Raw genomic sequence first — 19,890 nt, forward strand, 5'->3', positions numbered from 1 at the left:
TCTGTAGTTTAACCATTTGTTTCTCGTGTAGCACTTAGTAGTTTATGTGAAAAGTGCTCTATCAATAATGTTATTAAAAAGGGAGTTTTGACAAAATTTCTCGGCCTCTCGGTGGAGGCATTAAACCCAGATGAAATTATTCATTTATTTATTCATTTATTTGGTTGTCTGATCTGTGCTACTGGGCTATTATAATTGTCTATCTCTATTTTCTGTCTTTTGTCTTTTAATGCCAATTCTTTCATCCCTGGTGTAAAAAAAAACACTGATTTAAATCGTAGCTCTAAGGTGAAAGAAAATAACAAAGAGCACGGAAAACTGAACAATGAGGTGAAAATTGCAAGAGGAGAAACGGAGAGGTTAGAGAAATCAGGGTCGGGTCGAGCGAGTAGAGGCAGAGGACAGAGAAAGATGAGGAATAGACAGGGCAAAGGTAATAGACAATATCAAATTAGGTTTTGAAAGTAGCTAACTAGCTGCCACACAGCTCCCTGGGATTTAAAATACAGAAAGACACACCTCTTGTTTAAAAAGTAACGGTTTGTCCCCTGTGTCCTGTCTCTGGACTCAGCGCTGAGTGTTGAGCAGATGCTCTGAGAGGGAAACAGGCTCCTCTGGGTTCTACTGCTGCTGGTTCAAGCATCAGAGAGTGAAACTTATTGTTGTTCTAAGTTTGTGAAACTATACTAATCCCTTAAGGAGAAACAACACAGCTTTTATGTAATACCTCCCCAGCGTCTCTTCCCCCTTTTCACTGACTTGCTCATGGACACTTCAGCATTATTGAGGATCTAAACCCTGCTTGGCTAAACAGTAGACAGAGAGCGAACAAGCTGCTGGTGTTTCTGTTCCGGAGCGTGACTGATTCTCAGAGAGACATTCAGGTCAACTCCACTGAAGATATTGAACTTCCGACGGGCTAACTTGTCTAATTGACTCCCAGCTCATAATCAATAGCGGTGGTGAAATGTGTCTCTACACGTCTTAACCATTTGTCTCGGATCTCGTGATCAAATCACTGTTTTTATGTGATGCCCTGTGACACACTGTTGAGAAAAAGTGGAACAAACCCATTTAACTGTCGTTTGGCTGTAAATAATACGAACAACAGAAAGCACTTTTTGTGTTGTTTTTTTTCACTAATATTTATTGGCAGTAGGGATTTTTAGTGGAGCTGATTTTAGGTTTGATATTTCCCCACAGACCTATTAGATGAGCTTAAGTAGCCTTTTACTGACGCCACCCATCTTATTCCTAATACCTTCATTTTATTTTATTTTACACAAGATGTTATTCAACACTATTAATCATATAGTGTATAAGTGAAAACTATGGAAACTGGCTGTTCATGCCCTCATGTGTGTCAGTGTTCCACATTCCCGGAGGTAAATGCAGGATTGCATCCTCAGGTGCAAGAGCTGCTGGTTTAGCATTATCTGAGTGTCCCAGGGTCTCAAAAACTCTGAATTTCAGGACCTAACAAGTCTTGAATATGTTAAAATGTTATATACTATTGACTTGGCTGTGGTTAAAACTATGGATGTGGTCTCTTGAGCAATAACATGGAGTTTCACTGGTTCTTTTCTATTGTATTACAAGAGTAGTAGTAGTAAAATGTAGCAGTTTATTAGAAGTAGCACTAAAGAGTTTCATACATGGTTTTAACTTTAATTTCCAAAATTATGAGACCTTCAAAAATGGTCATCTGAGCTGATTTTCCCTTTTATTCTGCTTATGGTTTATATAAATGAAACAACACGCTCTCACCCATGGCCTCTCTTTCTTTATCCCCAGTCCCTGTGCCAGGATTAAAGACCTATATAGACCCTGATACATACGAGGACCCCACCCAGGCCGTCCATGAGTTCACCAAGGAGATCGACCCGTGCAGGATCCGCATCGAGAGGGTGATCGGAGCCGGTATATATACACACACACACACACACACACACACTTACTTTCTCTTCCATGTGCCTCACAGATTCATGCCGCTCGCCTGAGGGCGGAAGGGGATCAGTTATGTTGGTTAGAGAAAAACAACAACTTTAAATGTGCCAGAAGAGATCTATTTTCATTACACACATGTAATTGCAGCGAACCCCCTCTGCTCCATTGTACCCACTCAAGACTCCCTTTTCCCCATTTCCCTCAGTCTCACTGTCATCTTCTGTGCACAGACTGCAGGAATATTAAAGCTATAACAGCTTGAGAGAACAAAAGAAAGTGCAAGAATAGATTCAGAGCTTCTTTTAGAAGGTGAAAGAGAGAATCTTATGAACCAATCAGGAACAACAGTGCTGGATTGGGGATGAGTACTGCAACACTGCCCCCAGGTGGCTAAATGTGCTGCCACATTGTGATGGTGTGGAGTGACAGTCTAATTGTGTGTGTGTGTGTGTGTCCGTGTGTGTGTGTCCGTGTGTGCGTGCACTCAAGGTGAGTTTGGCGAGGTGTGCAGCGGCCGCCTGAGAACGCCGGGGAAGAAGGAGATCGCTGTGGCCATTAAGACGCTGAAGGGAGGCTACGTGGACCGTCAGAGGCGGGACTTCCTGCGCGAGGCGTCAATCATGGGCCAGTTCGACCACCCCAACATCATCAGGCTGGAGGGCGTCGTCACCAAAAGTAAGAGGGACTATGTAGATGAGCAAATACTGTTTATATGTTAAAGACAAAGTTCTGTCTGTGATGCGTGGGACCTCAATGACCCCAATTTCCCAACACATTTTTGGTGTTTCATTTTCCAAATCTGAGTGTGAAGTTGTTTGTACAACAGGCGCCTGCGTTTTCTGTTCCTGTGTCTGTTCATGTCTTGCATCTAGGGCTCCAGTGACTCACAGAGACAAAGGAAACAGGAAACATCGGTCAATGCAGCACATTTGCAACTGTCCTTTAAAAAGATAGTGCCAAAAAAAATATTACTCACAATTTTGTTCTCTGGTGACATGCAGTGCACTTTTCCCTTCAGACCAAAACAGAGCGGGGGGACGACAACCAGTAACAGTTGTGTAACCTAACCATCATATTTAAGCTCTGTCAGACTGGTTGCCATTATGAAAATGATAAGAGGGATAGATGTATTTATGTTATTAATGATCAGCAACAGTTCGTAGTAGTGGTGATGATGGTGATTATCTGCAACATTATTTATCAGTTAGGTTTTGATTAAAGCTACGGTTTGAATTAATTGAGTAACTCTGAAAGTCAACGCAATGTCTCCAGAAGTAACCTATGGCAAAGTGTGTGTGTGTGTGTGTGTGTGTGTGTCTGTGTGTGTGAATTTGTTAACGAGCTCTGTTTCACGGGGCTCACCCGGTGCAACATATGGTTGTTTTTACAGGGGGTGTATAAAGTGAGACATCACTGTGAATATAAATGTGTCCCCTGAAGACTTTCAACACGTCCCTTAATGCATATAGAGGACACTTCTCAGCTCCCACTCCACTGACAAGGATTCCACCGATAAGGGGGTTTTAAAAGCCGATACTGTCATTATTATTGAAGCTGCTGATTACGGCTGTAACTGCAGCTTAATAGTCTGCAATCTCAATAGCGCTTCAGAAAACAAACAACCTTCCCACAAAAAGCAGACGTCCCCCTGGAAAGACGTCTGGTGGTAAAAGAATCAAAATGTCTTGAGTCGACTGAATGTCTCCATTGAGACGCTGCAAGGATATTTTCTGATTAAGATCAAATCCATAAATCCATCCATTCACCCCTGAGGGCCACAGAGGGCCCGGAACAGACAGCAAATGTAGGATACACAGGTCTTTTATCAAATAATTATGATAGTAATAATAAACACATTATACATGCAACAGGAGCGGGATATGTTAGTTTACTTTTTTATGCATGCTCCGTCAAAATACAGTAGTACTCTAAGTGCTGTCATACTTGTTAGTTTATCTTATCGTGCATGTATTAGTAGTTCTGAGCTTTTTTCACTTTTAAATATGACGAGCTTCAAAATCATTGGACAAAATGATTGATTGGGGTTTTTTGAGTAGGAAGCGATGAGGATTATCCAGTTTTACTTATCTGTGTTTATATGAGAGGAAGTTATGAGAACAAACTATTTTGCATGGCTGCGTACAAGCACACACACACACACACACACACACACACACACACACACACCGCACACACACACACAACAATATATACCCCGAATCCTGTCAGCCTGACAGTGGGGCATCCTATAGACCGGCTTTATTTCAGTGGAGCCGTCTGTTTGTCTTTCTCTCGCTCTCTCCATCTTCCATTTCCCTCCAGCTGTTGTTGTTCTTCAGAGACTAATTATGGGAAGTATTGTGCTGTGACTGACTGCTTTACCTGCGCTGAAATAACAGGTGACACGCTGGAGTCTGGTAAACAGGTGCGTTTTTATTGTGTCGGGGCGCTGCACCGCGCAACTTTAGATTGTATCCGGACCCCGCTAATGAGCTCAGGAAAGCCAAGCTTGATCACATCATTTCCTGTGCATCCCTGCTGGATATGTGTGCAGCGACAGAATCTGTACGTTTAACGATAAGATGGTAAGATTTTGATGAAGAAAACCCGACAACAAGCAGATTGTGTCAGTTTTGTTAAGTGATAGAGTTCAGTACAGGCGGAACGCTCTGCTCATCCATCCATCTCTACCTGTACCCTCTGTGTCATCTTCTCTATTTAGGACTTTATATCTGAAGACTACGTGTTATGTTCTGGAAATTGTTCACCTCCTGAACTTCCCCACCTCGGAGAAAGAGCAGCACACAACAGCTTTTATAAACTTTTTGAATTGAAAGCAAACACTATGACGCTTATGAAGATATCACCTTTGTGTTCATGGCGTTGACATTTAAACTAACGTTATGGTTGTTGTTTGTGTCTTTTACATCAATTAACATCCCTTGTGTCTGATTCTCCTTTAATTCAAACCACACAGCGATGTAAAATCAGATCTATATTTGTATCTAGTTGCTCGAAGCCATTAACTTGGAATCAATTGCCTTTATTCTGCAAAGGGTCCCTGCTTTCACATATTGTGCTGCGGCTCTGTGAAACCGGAGATACCCTGCATCCATTCAGATGTATGAAAGGAATCTCTTTTACAAATCTCTGTACTGACATTACAACACAACCTGTCATGTTCCCATTTGAGAGGCAGAGAGGTGGCTTGGTTTGGAATGGTGTGATAGCGCGGTGTGACTGCACCACAGTGACACTTTTATTTCTGTTTCCAGCAGCTCAGAACAGTTTACAGCTCAGCGGCACACACGCCTGGACCGCTGCCTCCCAGCTGTAAACCAGAGCTGCACCTGTTTCTAATGAATGTTTTATGTCCTAGATGGATTGAATGCGGAACGGCTCGCATCTCCAGGTAGAACATGTCGAGATGGAAGAAAGGGAATTAGGAATTCAGCAGCTCCACTTGATGCATCAATCAGCTGCTCATGCTCTCTCTCTCTCTCCCTCTCTCTCTCTCTCTCTCTCTCTCTCTTTTTATTGCTTTTTATCATTATCAAGGAGGTTTTATTTTAGAGATTGTATTGACAAGTAGCCATTTGCATTTTAAGGTCAAATTTACATATTTTTCCCACAAAACCCAGCCTGAGGGCGTCTTTCATCCAAAAATATCAACCTCTGATACTAACTCTGAAATATATAGACCAGACGCTCTCTTATGAGCTTCTAACTGCACCTCATGCTCTTATCTTTATTAATGCCTGTGTCATCAAAAGGCCTCCACATGATCTGTGGATCACATTATGCTGTTGGTGATGCATGGGACTCTACAGACCCACAACATGAGGAGAGAGCACTTGCTCAGCAGTGGTTCCCACTGAGGAGCAGACGGACTGAGTTATTTATTTCCTCTGGGTTTTCCTGCTTGATCTCATATTTACAATTGCAAGAAAATAATCTTTGTAGAAATAATAAGTGTGTGTGTGTGTGTTTGCAGGCCGACCTGTGATGATTGTGGTGGAGTACGTGGAGAACGGATCACTGGACTCATTTCTGAGGGTGAGTGTTGAAGCGATCAAAGAACTCGACTGTGATTTACGTTTGTCTCTGGCCTCGGGGCTTTTTTTCTCCGGGAAATAACCACATGACAAAACCCCCGATATAAAAAGACAAAAGAAAGCAAAACACATCCATGCCTGTGCCTCAGTCTGTAGAAACAACAATATTTTGGGATGTCTGTGATGGTCAGGTCATTATCAGGCCTTTCAGCTGGATAACGAGATCACCCTCAGTCTCTGGCTGAGGTTTAATGACTCTGCGTTTAGCTGCAGCCCACAGACTGTAAACAGAGTATTCCACATTGTATTCTGTTACACATCTAAAACTTGTTTTATTCCTTTGTTCGAGTCATTTTATCTGTCTTTTTCCCTCCTCTTGTTTATACTGTCTATGCTATTTTCAATGGCTCCGTCTCTATCAGCTCATCCACCTCTGAATCTCCCTCCCTCTCTCTCTCTCTCTCTCTCCCCTGTCAGCAACATGACGGTCACTTCACTGTCATCCAGTTGGTCGGCATGCTGCGTGGCATCGCCTCAGGTATGAAGTACCTGGCAGACACGGGCTACGTTCACCGAGACCTGGCAGCTCGAAACATCCTGGTCAACAGCAACCTTGTGTGTAAAGTGTCCGACTTTGGCCTGTCCCGAGTGCTGGAGGACGACCCGGAGGCTGCCTACACCACAACGGTACACTCACCTCTCACACCCTCCAAATTCTCAAATATTTTAAATGTTGTACTTTGGTGGTGACCCAGTTAAGTTTTGCATTTGAGAGAAAACCACAATGGTAAAGGTGGAAAACTACAACTTGAAAAAGCACAGGAGTTGTAAGCACAGACAAGGTAATGGAAGTAAGGGTGCTGAGGGGGCTTTAGCACCCTCTAATGGTGAGGGTCAGCAACTTAAATCAGTTTATTTCTTAAACAGCGTTAGACGTGTTGGAGCTGAGGGCATCATGGATTTCTGTTGGTATTAGTGGGTAAATTGTATAGAAGGGACCTTCCAGTACTTACTGTTCATTTATCGTAGCCTCTCATTTATATTCTCTAAAGCCAGGTTGTATCCACGAGGGTGTATTCATATTTGTGTGTGTGAATTTGTTTTAAATTGTGTGTTTGTGTGTGTGATTGAACAGGGTGGTAAGATTCCAATCCGATGGACAGCACCTGAGGCCATCTCATACAGGAAATTCTCCTCGGCCAGTGACGCGTGGAGTTACGGCATCGTTATGTGGGAGGTGATGTCGTATGGGGAACGGCCATATTGGGAGATGTCCAATCAGGACGTGAGTATTGTGCTTATTCATAATAAAGTTATGTCATATGAGGTACAAGTCATTTAACTTTTGATTCTTTGTGTTTGGACCCGATTTTCCTGTTTTATTTTGAAGCCATTTTCCATTTGCTCTTACTTTACTTTCTGTTTTTGTCCTGTCTCTTGTCCCTGTGATTATCTGCACCTCCCAGTGTGAGTTCAGTTGTCCCTGCAGCCTCCCTGGTGCATTAAGTGTCTCCGCTTCCACTCCTCTGTGTCAGTTTGTCTGTTTTCATTCCCCTTGGGTTTCTGTTTAGTTCAGTTCAACTTTGCAACCGATCGCTCCCCCAGTGTTTCCCTTGTTTCTAGTCCAATCAAATCAAATCAGATATACTTTGTGGTCCCCATGGAGACATTTTTTGTGGGCAAGAGTGCTACAGCAACAATAGTACATTTTGTAACAAACAAACAAAAACAGTATCGTGTGACACCCAGAATAATAATGCAGAAAAAAGTGAGATGAATTTTGCACCTTCCCTAAAAACATAAATAGATAAAACACAAAAAAGATATCATGCTTAAAAGATGAAAAACAAAAACCAGAGTGTAAAATGTCCCAGACAAAGTTCAAAGGTTATTGAGATACATGGCTGAATCCACATGTTTCCCTATTGAGTAGTGTGATGGACGTTGGGATGAATGAGAGCTTGAGGCGGTTGGTCTCACGTCTGAGCTCTGTAACATTTGCTTGAAGGTAACTGCTCAAATTCAGAGAACAGAATGTGTGACATGTCATTTAGGATCCTGTGTGCGAGTCTGATCACAGAACCTTCGTAGATGGTTTGAAGGGAAGGATAGTTCTGGTTTTGTTGTTTGCTGCGCGACCTTTAGTTTTGGATTTTCTGTTTTGGAGTTAAAAGACTTGGTTTGTTTGCCTTCCTGCCTTCCAGTGACTGTAAACCTGTTTATTTGATATACACTTTTCTCTGCTGGACTTCCTTTTAAGTCTATCATCAGCATTTGGGTCCCCGCTTGTGTCAAACGAAACAGGATGACTTATTATTCGATAATTTAATATTTCTTTCTCCACTCGTATCAGTAGTTTCAAATTAAAAGCATTCTTCGCAGTCGTATGTTCGCAACGAAATGACATTGCAGCTGTAACTATAAAGTATATAAGAATAACCCTGGTTAACACAGATAGGAGAAGCAACAAATAAAAAAGGATCCAAGTTGAATTTCATCAGAATAAAGGTCGACACGATAGCATCAGCAATGTCGTTGTTTATTTTTCATGCATAAATCCTATTCAATCAATCCAGTCACTCTATTTAGCATGTATTTCAAATTTGTATTTTTGGGTTCCTTTCTAATCTCTCAGGTTTGCAATTTCCAGTGGCGAAAATTAAATTTGTTTTTGTTTTATCTATGAAGAGTTCACTTTTATATTTAGTCTAAAAATATCTCAAGCGACCTTGAAAAGTTCAGTCTGTGTACTGAGTACATGATGCTCAGGGATAACAGTGCTTATCTTAACTTCTGATATGAAGTAGCGATGATTTGCATGACATTGTGCATCCAATCATCAGTGAGACATACGCCCTCAAACTATTTTTTTTCATTTTGTTTTTTTTCCTCCATAACCTGTCGCTGGCAAAACTAAACAAGGAACACAAGACAAGACATTGAGAAACATATTAAACATTTGATCCTGGTTTAGACTTATAAGTGGGAAGTTGGAGTCTGGGGTCGATGGATGCAGCATCTGTGTGAGGCAGAAATAAAGAAGCAGTGAGGAGGGCGTCATATTTAAATGGGCCTCCTTCACGTGAGTGGCTGTGAGTGGTGTGTGACTTATGGATAACAGCCGGAGTGGATGACTACACGTGTCCTGTTTGTTCTCACCCAAGGCTTCATTTTAGTGACTAAGTTGTTGGGCCCCGACTGTTAATGTTGCTCTCACGCCTTCTCTAACATCAACACTACAACACGCCTCAGGATTGACTTCTCATTTCACGCCCTGCTCCGCTGAGTAAAATCCTTTTCTTTCTTCTTTTTTTTTAAACATTATATCTGTTAAGATTGTTGCCCTTTGATCTGATCCCCGGCTGTTTTCTCACATCAGAAAACCCCCTCCTCTGAGAGAGAGCAGGTTAGGAACAGAGATCCAGCAGAAGGATGAGAAAGATGAACGTGAGCGGTAAAGGTCAGAGGTTCAGACGACCGCGGTCCACTAGAGGGGGGGGGTTTAAAGCTGAGGATTCAGTACAGCTGAGCAGCCAACTGATCCGTGAGCTGTGGTCAGGGATTGGAGGGGGGCATGCAGGAATCAGATCCATCCCTCTCTCCGCTGAGTGTGAAAGCTCCACCGTAATCCCCTTACACACAGACTCGTGCACATCTACACACACACACACAAGCACACACATGCATTAAGGTCCCTGGATTTGGGGAGGATTTGGGAATTGCTTAGATGTTCTTTCCATAGCAAAAGGCCGGCCAAGCTGCAAAACCCACCTAACACTATTTCATCCTGGTCAGCCACTTACCACTGCACCCTACAAAGAAACATGGAGCTCTCCTCTCACAGGGAGCCCCAGGTGGGACTGCATGGGGATGTTCTGTCGGGAGGCTTATACAGATCAGCTCTGATTCATGCCTGCAAACTGATTGATCCAGTCCAGAGCATAGACGGTAAATGAAGATGGATGACGTGTCTCCACTTCCTCCCACGATCCTGAAATGAAGCCAAAATATTCTGGATTACAAACTCTGTGCTCTAGTGATTGGGGAATGGAGCCGAGATAGTGACGTCCCATCCATACACAGAATCAACTAATCTCGAGCCAGTCTCAGCTGTCAATCATGAAGTTTCATCTTGTTTTTAAGACATCATATAACTAATCTAAACCAAAATAAACACTTAAACATACATCTCTGCGATGAGAACTACCTAAAATGAAAAAAAATATCTCAGGGAGGATTTATGACCTGTACTGGAGCCAGCCACTAGAAGGGGATCAAGATGCTTTTTCTTTTACTTTTGTGGAGCTGTCATGTCGACCATCTTTATAAACAGTCTACGGTCAGACCAGGTTCGAACAGAAGTTACAGATCAAGTTCAAACATATTTGTTCTAAACTGGACATCGAACATCCAAGGAGAAGGTCGTGGGCAATAAAAGTTAACAAAGTGAACATCCGTTTATGTATTCATCCATTATTTCTCTGATTTATAACATCGGATCAAGTAAATAATCATTTGTTTTGCTGCAGACTTACAACTGGTCATTAATTATTAAATATTCCATGATCTTATTGTCATTCTTCGGTTTGTAGCCATGGCAGAACTATTTGTCAGGAACAGATAAAACTACAGAGATGAATATGATGAATAATTCACCTGCCTAATATTAGCATCTTGGCATTACCATTTTGAACAAAGGTTTATTGTGTTTCTCTGCTGTGCTGCAGCCTTCACAGAGGAACAGCTTTTTAAACTGCCTGTGGTCCGACTGGTTATGACACTCAGTAGATATCTCAACCATTTCTCAAGCCGTCAACATTTTGGACTTCACCGTTTATAACATCAAACTGTTCCTGCAGGTGATCCTGTCCATTGAAGAGGGCTACCGGCTGCCGGCGCCAATGGGCTGCCCTGTGGCGCTGCACCAGCTGATGCTGCACTGCTGGCAGAAGGAGAGGAATCATCGGCCCAAGTTCACCGACGTCGTGTCCTTCTTGGATAAACTGATCCGCAACCCCAGCAGCCTGCTGCCACTGGTGGAGGACATTCAGAGGTACAGCACTGAGTGTTTCTATCTCTGGGAATGCAGTGTAGGATCATTTGAGTGGAGGTGACCAGGGAGCATATTGCTTTCCAAGAAACTTACTTTACCCCTGAACAGGACAATAAACGCTGAGCTGTAACAGGACGTCTCTCCTTAAGGCAAAGATCACATGACTGTTGTTGGTTAAGAGGGTCGATAAATGCTTTTACTCCCACGCCTAAAAATGATGGGTCACTCTGAGAACTTTGTCAGTCACACCACTTATCCAACTCTGAGATGCTTTAATAACAATAAACCCAATCTGACATTTCTTCTGCATCAGTCTACCAGAGTCCCCGGGGGAGGAAATGGATTACCCCATGTTCATCTCTGTCAGCGACTGGCTGGACTCCATCAAGATGAGTCAGTACAACAGCAGCTTCATGGCGGCAGGCTACAACACGTTGGATGCTGTGGCCAGGATGAGTATTGAGTGAGTCAAGATGTCTACATATAACCATTATTTGATGGCAGAAAACCGAACATTAATAACAAGGAGCTTGTTTCAAAGTGGGGGTGTAAGGAGAGAGGGAGGGTGTAATGAAAGAGGATGTAGATGAGTTATGTGTATATTTTTTGATCTGAAGTGTGTGATTCAATCACTGAAGCAGCCCTTTAATTATTCAGATGCTTCAGCTATATTTAGGACTGTCAATAGATGAACTAATTAATCTCACTCAATTTTGAAATTCATTAATCTAGATTAATGGCGATTAAAAGTTTTTTATTCTTCTAAAGACTTAATCTTATAAATCAACGAGTAATCACTTCAGACTTACAACTGGTCATTAAGTATTTTAGACACTGTTGTTTAATTGTATTTTTTTTTTAAACGCAAAAATTCACACAGAGCTGTTTTCAAAGAGGCTCAGGCCTATAACACCTACCTATAAAGTAGCAGCCAGGTATTTAAATATCATGTATGATAAATTGTGTAAAAAAAAAAAAAAGAAAGCCCAGCTGAGAATAGGCCCAATGTCCTTGGAAACAAAAACACTGCTTCTTTCTTCAGTGAAACATCCAGATTAGTAAAAGAAAAGGTGTATTTGAGATACCATTGGTACTGTGATCTTTAACATTGAACAACGCACACAACAGCATAACAAGTGGCCTTGGTAAACTGAACTGACATTCAAATCTGTCATGTCACTGGGGCCCCCAAAAAAAGCCCCTCAAAACTGTTAATCAACATGTTATAAATTATCTTAAAAAAGCAGAATAAAGGAGGTAAAATCATTAAAAGAGATGTTTTAAAATGTTTTAAGTATATATAATTAAAGCGTTTTGTTTCCTCCTGTGTTTGTGTTTCCCTCTGGACCTAGAGATGTGAGGTGTATAGGCGTGGACCTGATCGGCCACCAGAGGCGGATCATCAGCAGCTTACAGACGCTTCGCCTTCAGCTGCTGCACGAACAGGAGAAAGGTTTCCATGTATGAGGACGACCATGAACATAAGCTGGGACGGATGGACAGGTGGACCGGACGGAAGTGAAGTCTAGACCGTAGTAGAAACAGTCTCCAGCCTGTGCCTGAGTCTCAGCCCCCCCCCCGTACCGGAGGTTATCGGACAGACTTAGCACAGCAGACGGTCCCCGTGGTCTCCCTCTCGTCCAGTAGTACCAGACTCTTTTTCTACTACACACCCCTCTCCCAGTAAACCTGGTCCCGGTGTGCCGGACTGATCCAGCCTGACAGACTCTACAGACTGACCCAGGACCTCACGTAGGGGAATGTAATGCCTTGTTGCAGCAGCAGTACTTTGTGTGGAGCAACAATATCTAGAGATGTAGACTTGCAAACGTAATCTACTGAATATTTTGACTTATGTTTTACTCTTTTCTCGCTCTGATGAGTTGTTTGCTCTTGTAGCTGCTATCAGGTGTGCAATCGAAACGTTTGGTCTTTTGAGAAAAAAAAAAAATACCCTCAGTATCTTCTATTTTGGAGTTTAAAGATTTATCACAGTTTATTTATTATTCGTTCACCCGCTCCCCCAGAGAATATCGTACGCTTATACTTGAAGAAAGAAGCAAGTTATGGAGATGTCTTGAATGTTTTAAAAGTGTATAGACAATTAATCGATAATTATTATCATAACCTAATATCTATATATGTGCAGTCCTGTATGTGAAAGCCCTAGTAAATCTGGATATTATTGAAAAAGATTATTTATTTAAGATTTTTTTTAATCAAAAGTCAGCAATACAGTGTTATGCAGTCACCTCAGTATCTCAGCGAGATATGAACATTGCAATGAGACAACTCTTGTTGACATGTAAACAAACACAAGGCTCCCGTGCCGTCCACATGTTTTTATCCTCACGCGCTTATAAGCTCGCAGAACCGGATCCGTTGCCTTCAGATAAATAACCATACTAGTAGAATTTTTTTTTAGCAGTTCTCACGGTTGTGTGATCGGCCTGATTATTATTCTTTTCTTTCTCTTTGCATTGTGAATGTTATACGTTGCCTGAAAGTACACACATCTCCACTGTCTTAACATATGAATGTTCACGGATACTGTACAGGTTAGGAGGTGTCTTCTGGAAAAGTCAAATGTACCTAGATGGTTTTTCAGGATTCCCTTTCGCGCACATTCATCGTTTCGTGCTTCCGGGACAAAGCTGAACCAAGAATGTCCGAGCAGGTTGATCCATCTCAGGTGTAAAAGCTTCCGGGTGGATTTCAGCGAATGCGACGTATACTCCAGTCCGTGCTAACGTTGTGGTCGTGTTAAAGGTTGTGGCGTTTGTGGCAGTTTGAGGAAAATCTGTGTAGAATAAGCGTAGTCCTAAGTGGAAATCTACAGTAGATGATGTCAAACGTATTCAGATGTTTCTGCCATTGAAGTATTTTCTCTTTTTTTCCTCGTCTAAATCAATGGTGAACAGGAAGCAGAATATCAGAAGAGGCTAAAACCTGATTGGTCGAAAGCAGCGAGGGAAGACAGCATCATTTGTTTGATGTGATAAGAAAGGAGTTGTCCGGTTAAAGGACTTTCAGGAAGGAAGAGACAGAATAAGCGTCAACAGCAGCATCACAACTCTTCATGTGTCATTCTAACATCAACAGTAACACACACACGAACACACACACACATACAGACATATTGACATACACACACTGAATGCCTTACAGTTCGCAAGTCGGAAACGCTTTAGAGTAGACCATAAGTTTCAGTGCAGTCAAAGGACCTAGCCATTAGTTTGAGTTGTTATCCATGTTAAAGAGAGCGGCCGCTCGTCTACAGCTGTGGTTTCCTAGACAAACTGGGTGATTCAAGTCAAAGGCAAAGTGGATCCAGAGATCTGTGCCACAGTCCCTCATCCATCCCGGCCGCCAGCAGCAGGAAGGTGCACGCGCACACATCCCAGCACGTGGACCTATTTGTACACACCACGCCCACCGTCACCACCCCCTCTGCAGAATAACGGAGAATATCAGATGCTGTTTGTTTAGCATGTTCTACTGCTGAGCAATGTTAGAACGTTCTTTTGTACAAAGTACAAGTAAACTTACGATTCTTGTATTTTATTTTTCTATGATTTCCAAAGAGATGTTGTAGATCTTGCACACTGTAAGAGGCAGTTACAGCGAATATTTATTTGCAAATAAAGATGAACAGTTCTGGAGGTTGACTGCTCATTTAATTTGGTTTCGATTATTTCTTTCTTGTCTTTTTTTTAAATCTGGGGCCGAGCGAAGACAATCGAAAGCGACATTGATTCATTGGAAGAAATACTATCTTCTATCTCTCAGGCTGTGAAACACTGTTGTTTTAGTGGAGGAGAAACTTGAAGAACTTTAACATTTCATCACAGAGTCAACGCTGCAACCAGGGCTCAACTCACTTCAATGTTGGCAGATGTCCAATCAGAATATACATATATATAATATATACATATCAAATATGAAAATGTCTTCATAAAACACATGTTTTTATAATTTCTTTCCAGAGATATGAAAAAACTAAATCTAACAATATTATTGTCACATGTATTTAACTGTGTTTAAGATGAAACTCAATCAGAGAGACTTTCAGCTGACTCTTGAATGAGTATTGTAATCCAATCAGATTTTTGCCATAATCTTCTTCAGCCAATCATGTCGTTGCTGTGCACTTCAAATCTGTTGTTCTCTCTGCCAGCTGTCATTTCAGTGACTAGCTGTCTCTCTCGTTCTCCTCAGACGCCTCCAGTCTCCTCATCCAGACTGGTCGAGTCAATTTGAGTTCACTCATCTCATTCAGCTCCTCAACATTTTCTAGATCCCATCAACCACCACTAGTATCCAGACCCCGACAGGTTTCCCATAGTATGCAGCTTTGCCCCCTTTCAACTTTGATCACATCACAAAGGGTCTATGCACCAATTACACTCATTTATATCACATCACTTTCAATTCTTACTGTGAACGGTAACTTATTTAGTTAATTCTGTCTTAGTCTTCAACAGGAAATTTACATAAGCACACGTAACTTATAACCAAGAGATGGCGCTGCTGGACCAGTGAATATCTCCAGAGCTGCCATGTGATGACTCCAAATTCAATTCTTATTATTATAATGCAGTTTTAACTTTAGATATTTAATTCAAAGACAGATGTCTTAGTTGAATTTTATCGATTATTATGTTGTCATGTGAGTTTATTGTGACCATGACCCTTTTCTGATTTTGACATTTGGAAATGTATCTTGGAATGTTGCTGCTTATTTGTTGTAATTTACAACAACACAGCCATCTGTAACAGATGGATTGAGTCTTATAGCAGCACAACAGACAGACAACAGATTGACGCACTATTATTGTTTTTTATTTGACTTCAGAAAATGCCAGAGCTGCTGCTGCTTTTTGTTTTTATGTCTTCATGGGGCCGATATAAGATGGTCCCCTCCGACAGAAAATGTGCTTTAAAGTAATAAATCAAATGCATTAGATGAGGGGGGGGCTGGGAAGCTCCATTCACCATGATCATGTCACCGGGTGGTTCACAACAGCTTAATTCGCTCCCTAATAGGATTACCTGTCACAAGCCGGGATGCCCAGGCGGCATCTCAGCGTGTGACACAACTCTCTGCAAGTAGGGACACGCTATGCCACTGCTATTTTCGATTTTTACGCTTCTTTGAGATTTTTGCAGATGTAGGTCTCATAATTACCAGTGATTGGACCACCTAGGGGGTTATGTGTTTGAAAGTTTAAATGGTTAGGAGGTAATAACAGAGCGTAATGGGGCTGCTGGATAAACTGTCAGGCTGGCTCGGCCTGAAGAAGAAAGAGGTCAACGTTTTGTGTTTGGGGCTCGACAACAGCGGCAAGACCACCATCATCAACCAACTGAAGCCGGCCAATGTAAGTGCACGACACTGGGCTACGTTGTGAGTTAAGTGAGAGGCCTTTCTTCATGTAGTCCTGCCCTGTAAGCGCACACAGACTTGTTATACAAACACTAATCTTTTAAACACAATGAGAAGGCCTTTCAATATCTTCATTTCACTGCAATCATTCACTGATTGCTTGTTTTCAGCGTGCGAATCATGTAGGCCCATTGTCAGAGGAGTGGAAACATGTTAGTCAGGTAAAGCCCATATCATACTCTCCTCATACCATGTACTTGTTGACGTACTATTGCCATTACTTGTCTGTTTGTGTGCGTGTGTTTGTGTGTGTGTGGACGCATGCAGACCCAGGCACAAGAAATAGTCCCAACAATTGGCTTCAACATTGAAAAGTTCAAGAGCTCAAGGTAGAATCCCACAGATATTAAAATGTGTTACAACTAACCTTCATAAATAATGTATTAAATGACTGAAGCAGCATCATCCTGAGCTGATCTCCCTCCTCTTCCCCCTCTCCCTCCTCTTCCTCCTCTCCCTCCTCTCCCTACCTCCGCGAGCAGCCTGTCGTTCACAGTGTTCGATATGTCCGGGCAGAGCAGATACAGAAACCTGTGGGAGCATTACTACAAGTATGAAACACACAATGTGCCCGTCACTCATACTAAATATTCAATACATATTAGCAGGGTTGTGTGGGTTGTAACGTCTGTGCTCCTGTCCCCCTCAGAGAGAGTCACGCCATCATCTTTGTCATCGACAGCGGAGACAAACTGAGGATGGTCGTTGCCAAAGAGGAGCTCGATATTTTTCTCAACCACGAGGGTACAAACTACATGAATTCTGAAAAAGCATATTGTGGATACAGTTTTAAGTTTATTTACCCTGACATGTTTACAACGCCTGCAGGATACTGTTTACTAAGATATATGTCGGACTATAGAAAATATCAGGCATGGTTTAGGGTCTCTCTGTGAAATAATGGAGATCACCCTTAGTTTATTTATGTCAACATTTCGTTAAGCAAAACAATACAATGATTATCTAGTTTGAGTTCTCTATTGTAAATCTTTACCCAACAGACACACTCCTGACAGAATTTACATTCTTTGCCAACAAATGCAAATGTTGAAATGTAGCTATCTTGAAACTATTGTTCCAAACTGACAATAATCAGTATCAGTCATCATTTTATCTTTTTGGACATTTCTCTTGGCTATGATCTCAGTGGCCAACATGTTTTTCTTATCACCCAGATATCCGCAGCAAAAAGATACCGGTATTGTTCTTTGCTAACAAGACGGACCTGCGGGACGCCATGTCTTCTGTCAAGGTCTCACAGATGTTGTCGTTGGAGAACATCCGAGACAAACCCTGGCACATCTGGTAACACATCTGTCAAATACGTCCATATGAGGCTGCACACTGTCCAAAGCTCCAATGTTTAGCTCAGTTTTCTTGTGTTTTGGGCTTTACAGTATTCTGGTCATGCAGCCACTTTATTCTAATAATATTCGCCCTGATGAATCATCTCTAATGAAGGTATTTAGGTGCATTTAGTTTGTAACTTGGTAACTTCCCATCAAAAACATGTTGTGCTTCCACAGCTTAAAGTCTTAAACAGAGACAATAAAGTGATCAGGTATATATTTACTCTGGTCTTTTTCTGGTTCTGTTTCCTATTTCTGTCCGCTGCTCACAGGTTAAACATTATTGGGAGCAACACACAAAGAGCAGCTCTCTTTCATGTGCATGGGTTTTCCACCCTGTTTACTCATTAGCCAGATGGAAGGAAGATGGATTAAGAGCTAAAAAGCTTTAAACATCCAGGATCCAAGAAATGACTTGAGAAAGTAAACGTGTACCACGAAGAGATTAACTCCTTGACATCTTTTTTTTTTTCAGTGCCAGCAATGCTATCAAGGGAGAGGGCCTGCAGGAAGGGCTGGACTGGCTGCACGGTAACATGGCTAATTAATCAGACTGTCATGCTCTGGTCTGAAGAGAACATTTCAATATCAATGTTCAAATGCTGTCTGAAGCCTTATTGAGATTGTGTCTTTTCTTCCCATACTTGTAGAGCAAATTGCACAGTAAGTATCATGGTGCTGTCTCGTGTCAACATGTGAAGTGATTGTGGTGGTAGATTGAATATCAGTGTCCTTCTGGATAGGATATAAAACGTGGGAGGTCCCAAAAACAATACTGAGCTGCAGAGAAAAAATTATGTAATTTTTAAATCACTCAACCTCCGCTAGAAGAATCCAATCCAAATGAGGTCTATGTGTTGCATATGCTGTGGTAAACGTTTTGACTTTAGTCCAATTTGAATGGAGATGCTACTTCCAACATAACCTACTCAAACTCAGCACATGGGTAATCAGGCACCTGATTTATATGGAGGATTTGCTGCATTTCTTTTCCATTCCCTGCTCCCCTTTTTTACTCTTTCACACTTAACAGTGTCCTATGATATAAAAGCTTAAATTAAATGGTTTCCAGTTCATGTTCAAACTTAACAAGTTTGACTGTTGCTTTTCATTTTGAACCTGTATCCAGATATGAAGGGAACACAACCAGGCTCCATAGAGATAATTGAATTTTTCTGTTTTTTTCTCAGATCACATCAAAACAATGAACAAATGAACGACTGAAAGTTTTGTGACCGAGGCGAGTCGTGGATGCAGTAATCTCAGTCTCATCCACCTAACGGAGCGTTCATCACACTTAATATTGCAGGCCTTAAACTTCAATGTGAAGTAGCCTAGTACTTCCTTTTAATGCTATACGTTTGACACCATGTTTCTTTATAAAAGTACTTATAGTATAATTCGTATGACTACTGTTTAAACGTAAAGCTCTATGTTGTACTCACATGTTATGAGTAAGCAAATGTAAACAGTCTGAATGTATTCCTTTTAAATAAAAACATTGAAAAATGTTATTCATAACATTTCCTGACACTCCTTTTTTACTCCATGACACAATTGATAAATTTTTTAACCGATTTATTTTAAATGCTAATGTCACCACTGAATATTTTTCTACCTGGTGGATGTTAAAATGTGTGCTTGCTGTGTTTCTGTTTTTTCAAATGAAGACAAAAGAGAACTGAAAACATATCAATTTAATACACTATACAAAAACAATGTTATCACTGTAACCCTAACTATATTTACACAGAGAGGAAATGTGAATAAATAGCATCTAATAAATATTGTTACCGTTAATTTATAAATATTAAGAACTGTTTATAAAAATCCAAGATGTTAAAGGCGAACAAGATATTGAATTGAGACAAATGTCACTTGTATAAATAACTTTGTTTGTTTAAATAATTAAGCAAATGCCATCTTGTTTATAGCATTTAGTGAACTGTCAGCAAAATGCATCCTCTGATTTATCTGAACTTTCAAACCAACCATGGCAACACCACCACTGTTCAATCCTTAGGACTGTTGTGAACATCT

General features: G+C 41.3%; 2 protein-coding genes across 2 annotated transcripts in view; both read left to right on the forward strand.

Moving 5' to 3' along the window:
- LOC133021413 (ephrin type-A receptor 6-like) overlaps window positions 1-12,522 on the forward strand; it is a 140,626-nt gene extending 128,104 nt beyond the window's left edge. Inside the window, exons 9-16 of the mRNA XM_061088252.1 lie at window positions 1,795-1,920; window positions 2,437-2,622; window positions 5,942-6,003; window positions 6,480-6,689; window positions 7,138-7,287; window positions 10,862-11,055; window positions 11,369-11,518; window positions 12,408-12,522. Coding sequence (XP_060944235.1) covers window positions 1,795-1,920; window positions 2,437-2,622; window positions 5,942-6,003; window positions 6,480-6,689; window positions 7,138-7,287; window positions 10,862-11,055; window positions 11,369-11,518; window positions 12,408-12,522 — 1,193 coding nt within the window. The remainder of the gene's footprint in view (window positions 1-1,794; window positions 1,921-2,436; window positions 2,623-5,941; window positions 6,004-6,479; window positions 6,690-7,137; window positions 7,288-10,861; window positions 11,056-11,368; window positions 11,519-12,407) is intronic.
- A 3,791-nt stretch (window positions 12,523-16,313) lies between these two features.
- Window positions 16,314-19,074, forward strand: LOC133022182 (ADP-ribosylation factor-like protein 6). The gene is made up of 9 exons (XM_061089212.1): window positions 16,314-16,436; window positions 16,612-16,662; window positions 16,769-16,830; window positions 16,984-17,052; window positions 17,151-17,245; window positions 17,677-17,806; window positions 18,326-18,381; window positions 18,501-18,513; window positions 19,041-19,074. Exons 1-9 carry the CDS (start codon window positions 16,314-16,316, stop codon window positions 19,072-19,074), a joined length of 633 nt encoding a protein of 210 aa, XP_060945195.1.
- Window positions 19,075-19,890: the final 816 nt, after the last annotated feature.

Source organism: Limanda limanda, chromosome 16 (assembly GCF_963576545.1).
Source record: "Limanda limanda chromosome 16, fLimLim1.1, whole genome shotgun sequence".
Lineage (NCBI taxonomy): Eukaryota > Metazoa > Chordata > Actinopteri > Pleuronectiformes > Pleuronectidae > Limanda > Limanda limanda.

Excerpts from the sequence above, each read along its gene's own strand:
- LOC133022182 (XM_061089212.1), top strand. The coding sequence starts at position 16,314 with ATGGGGCTGCTGGATAAACTGTCAGGCTGGCTCGGCCTGAAGAAGAAA. Across the intron at positions 16,831-16,983 it reads GAAAAGTTCAAGAGCTCAAG|CCTGTCGTTCACAGTGTTCG; the intron begins GTAGAATCCCAC and ends CTCCGCGAGCAG. Across the intron at positions 17,053-17,150 it reads CTGTGGGAGCATTACTACAA|AGAGAGTCACGCCATCATCT; the intron begins GTATGAAACACA and ends TGTCCCCCTCAG.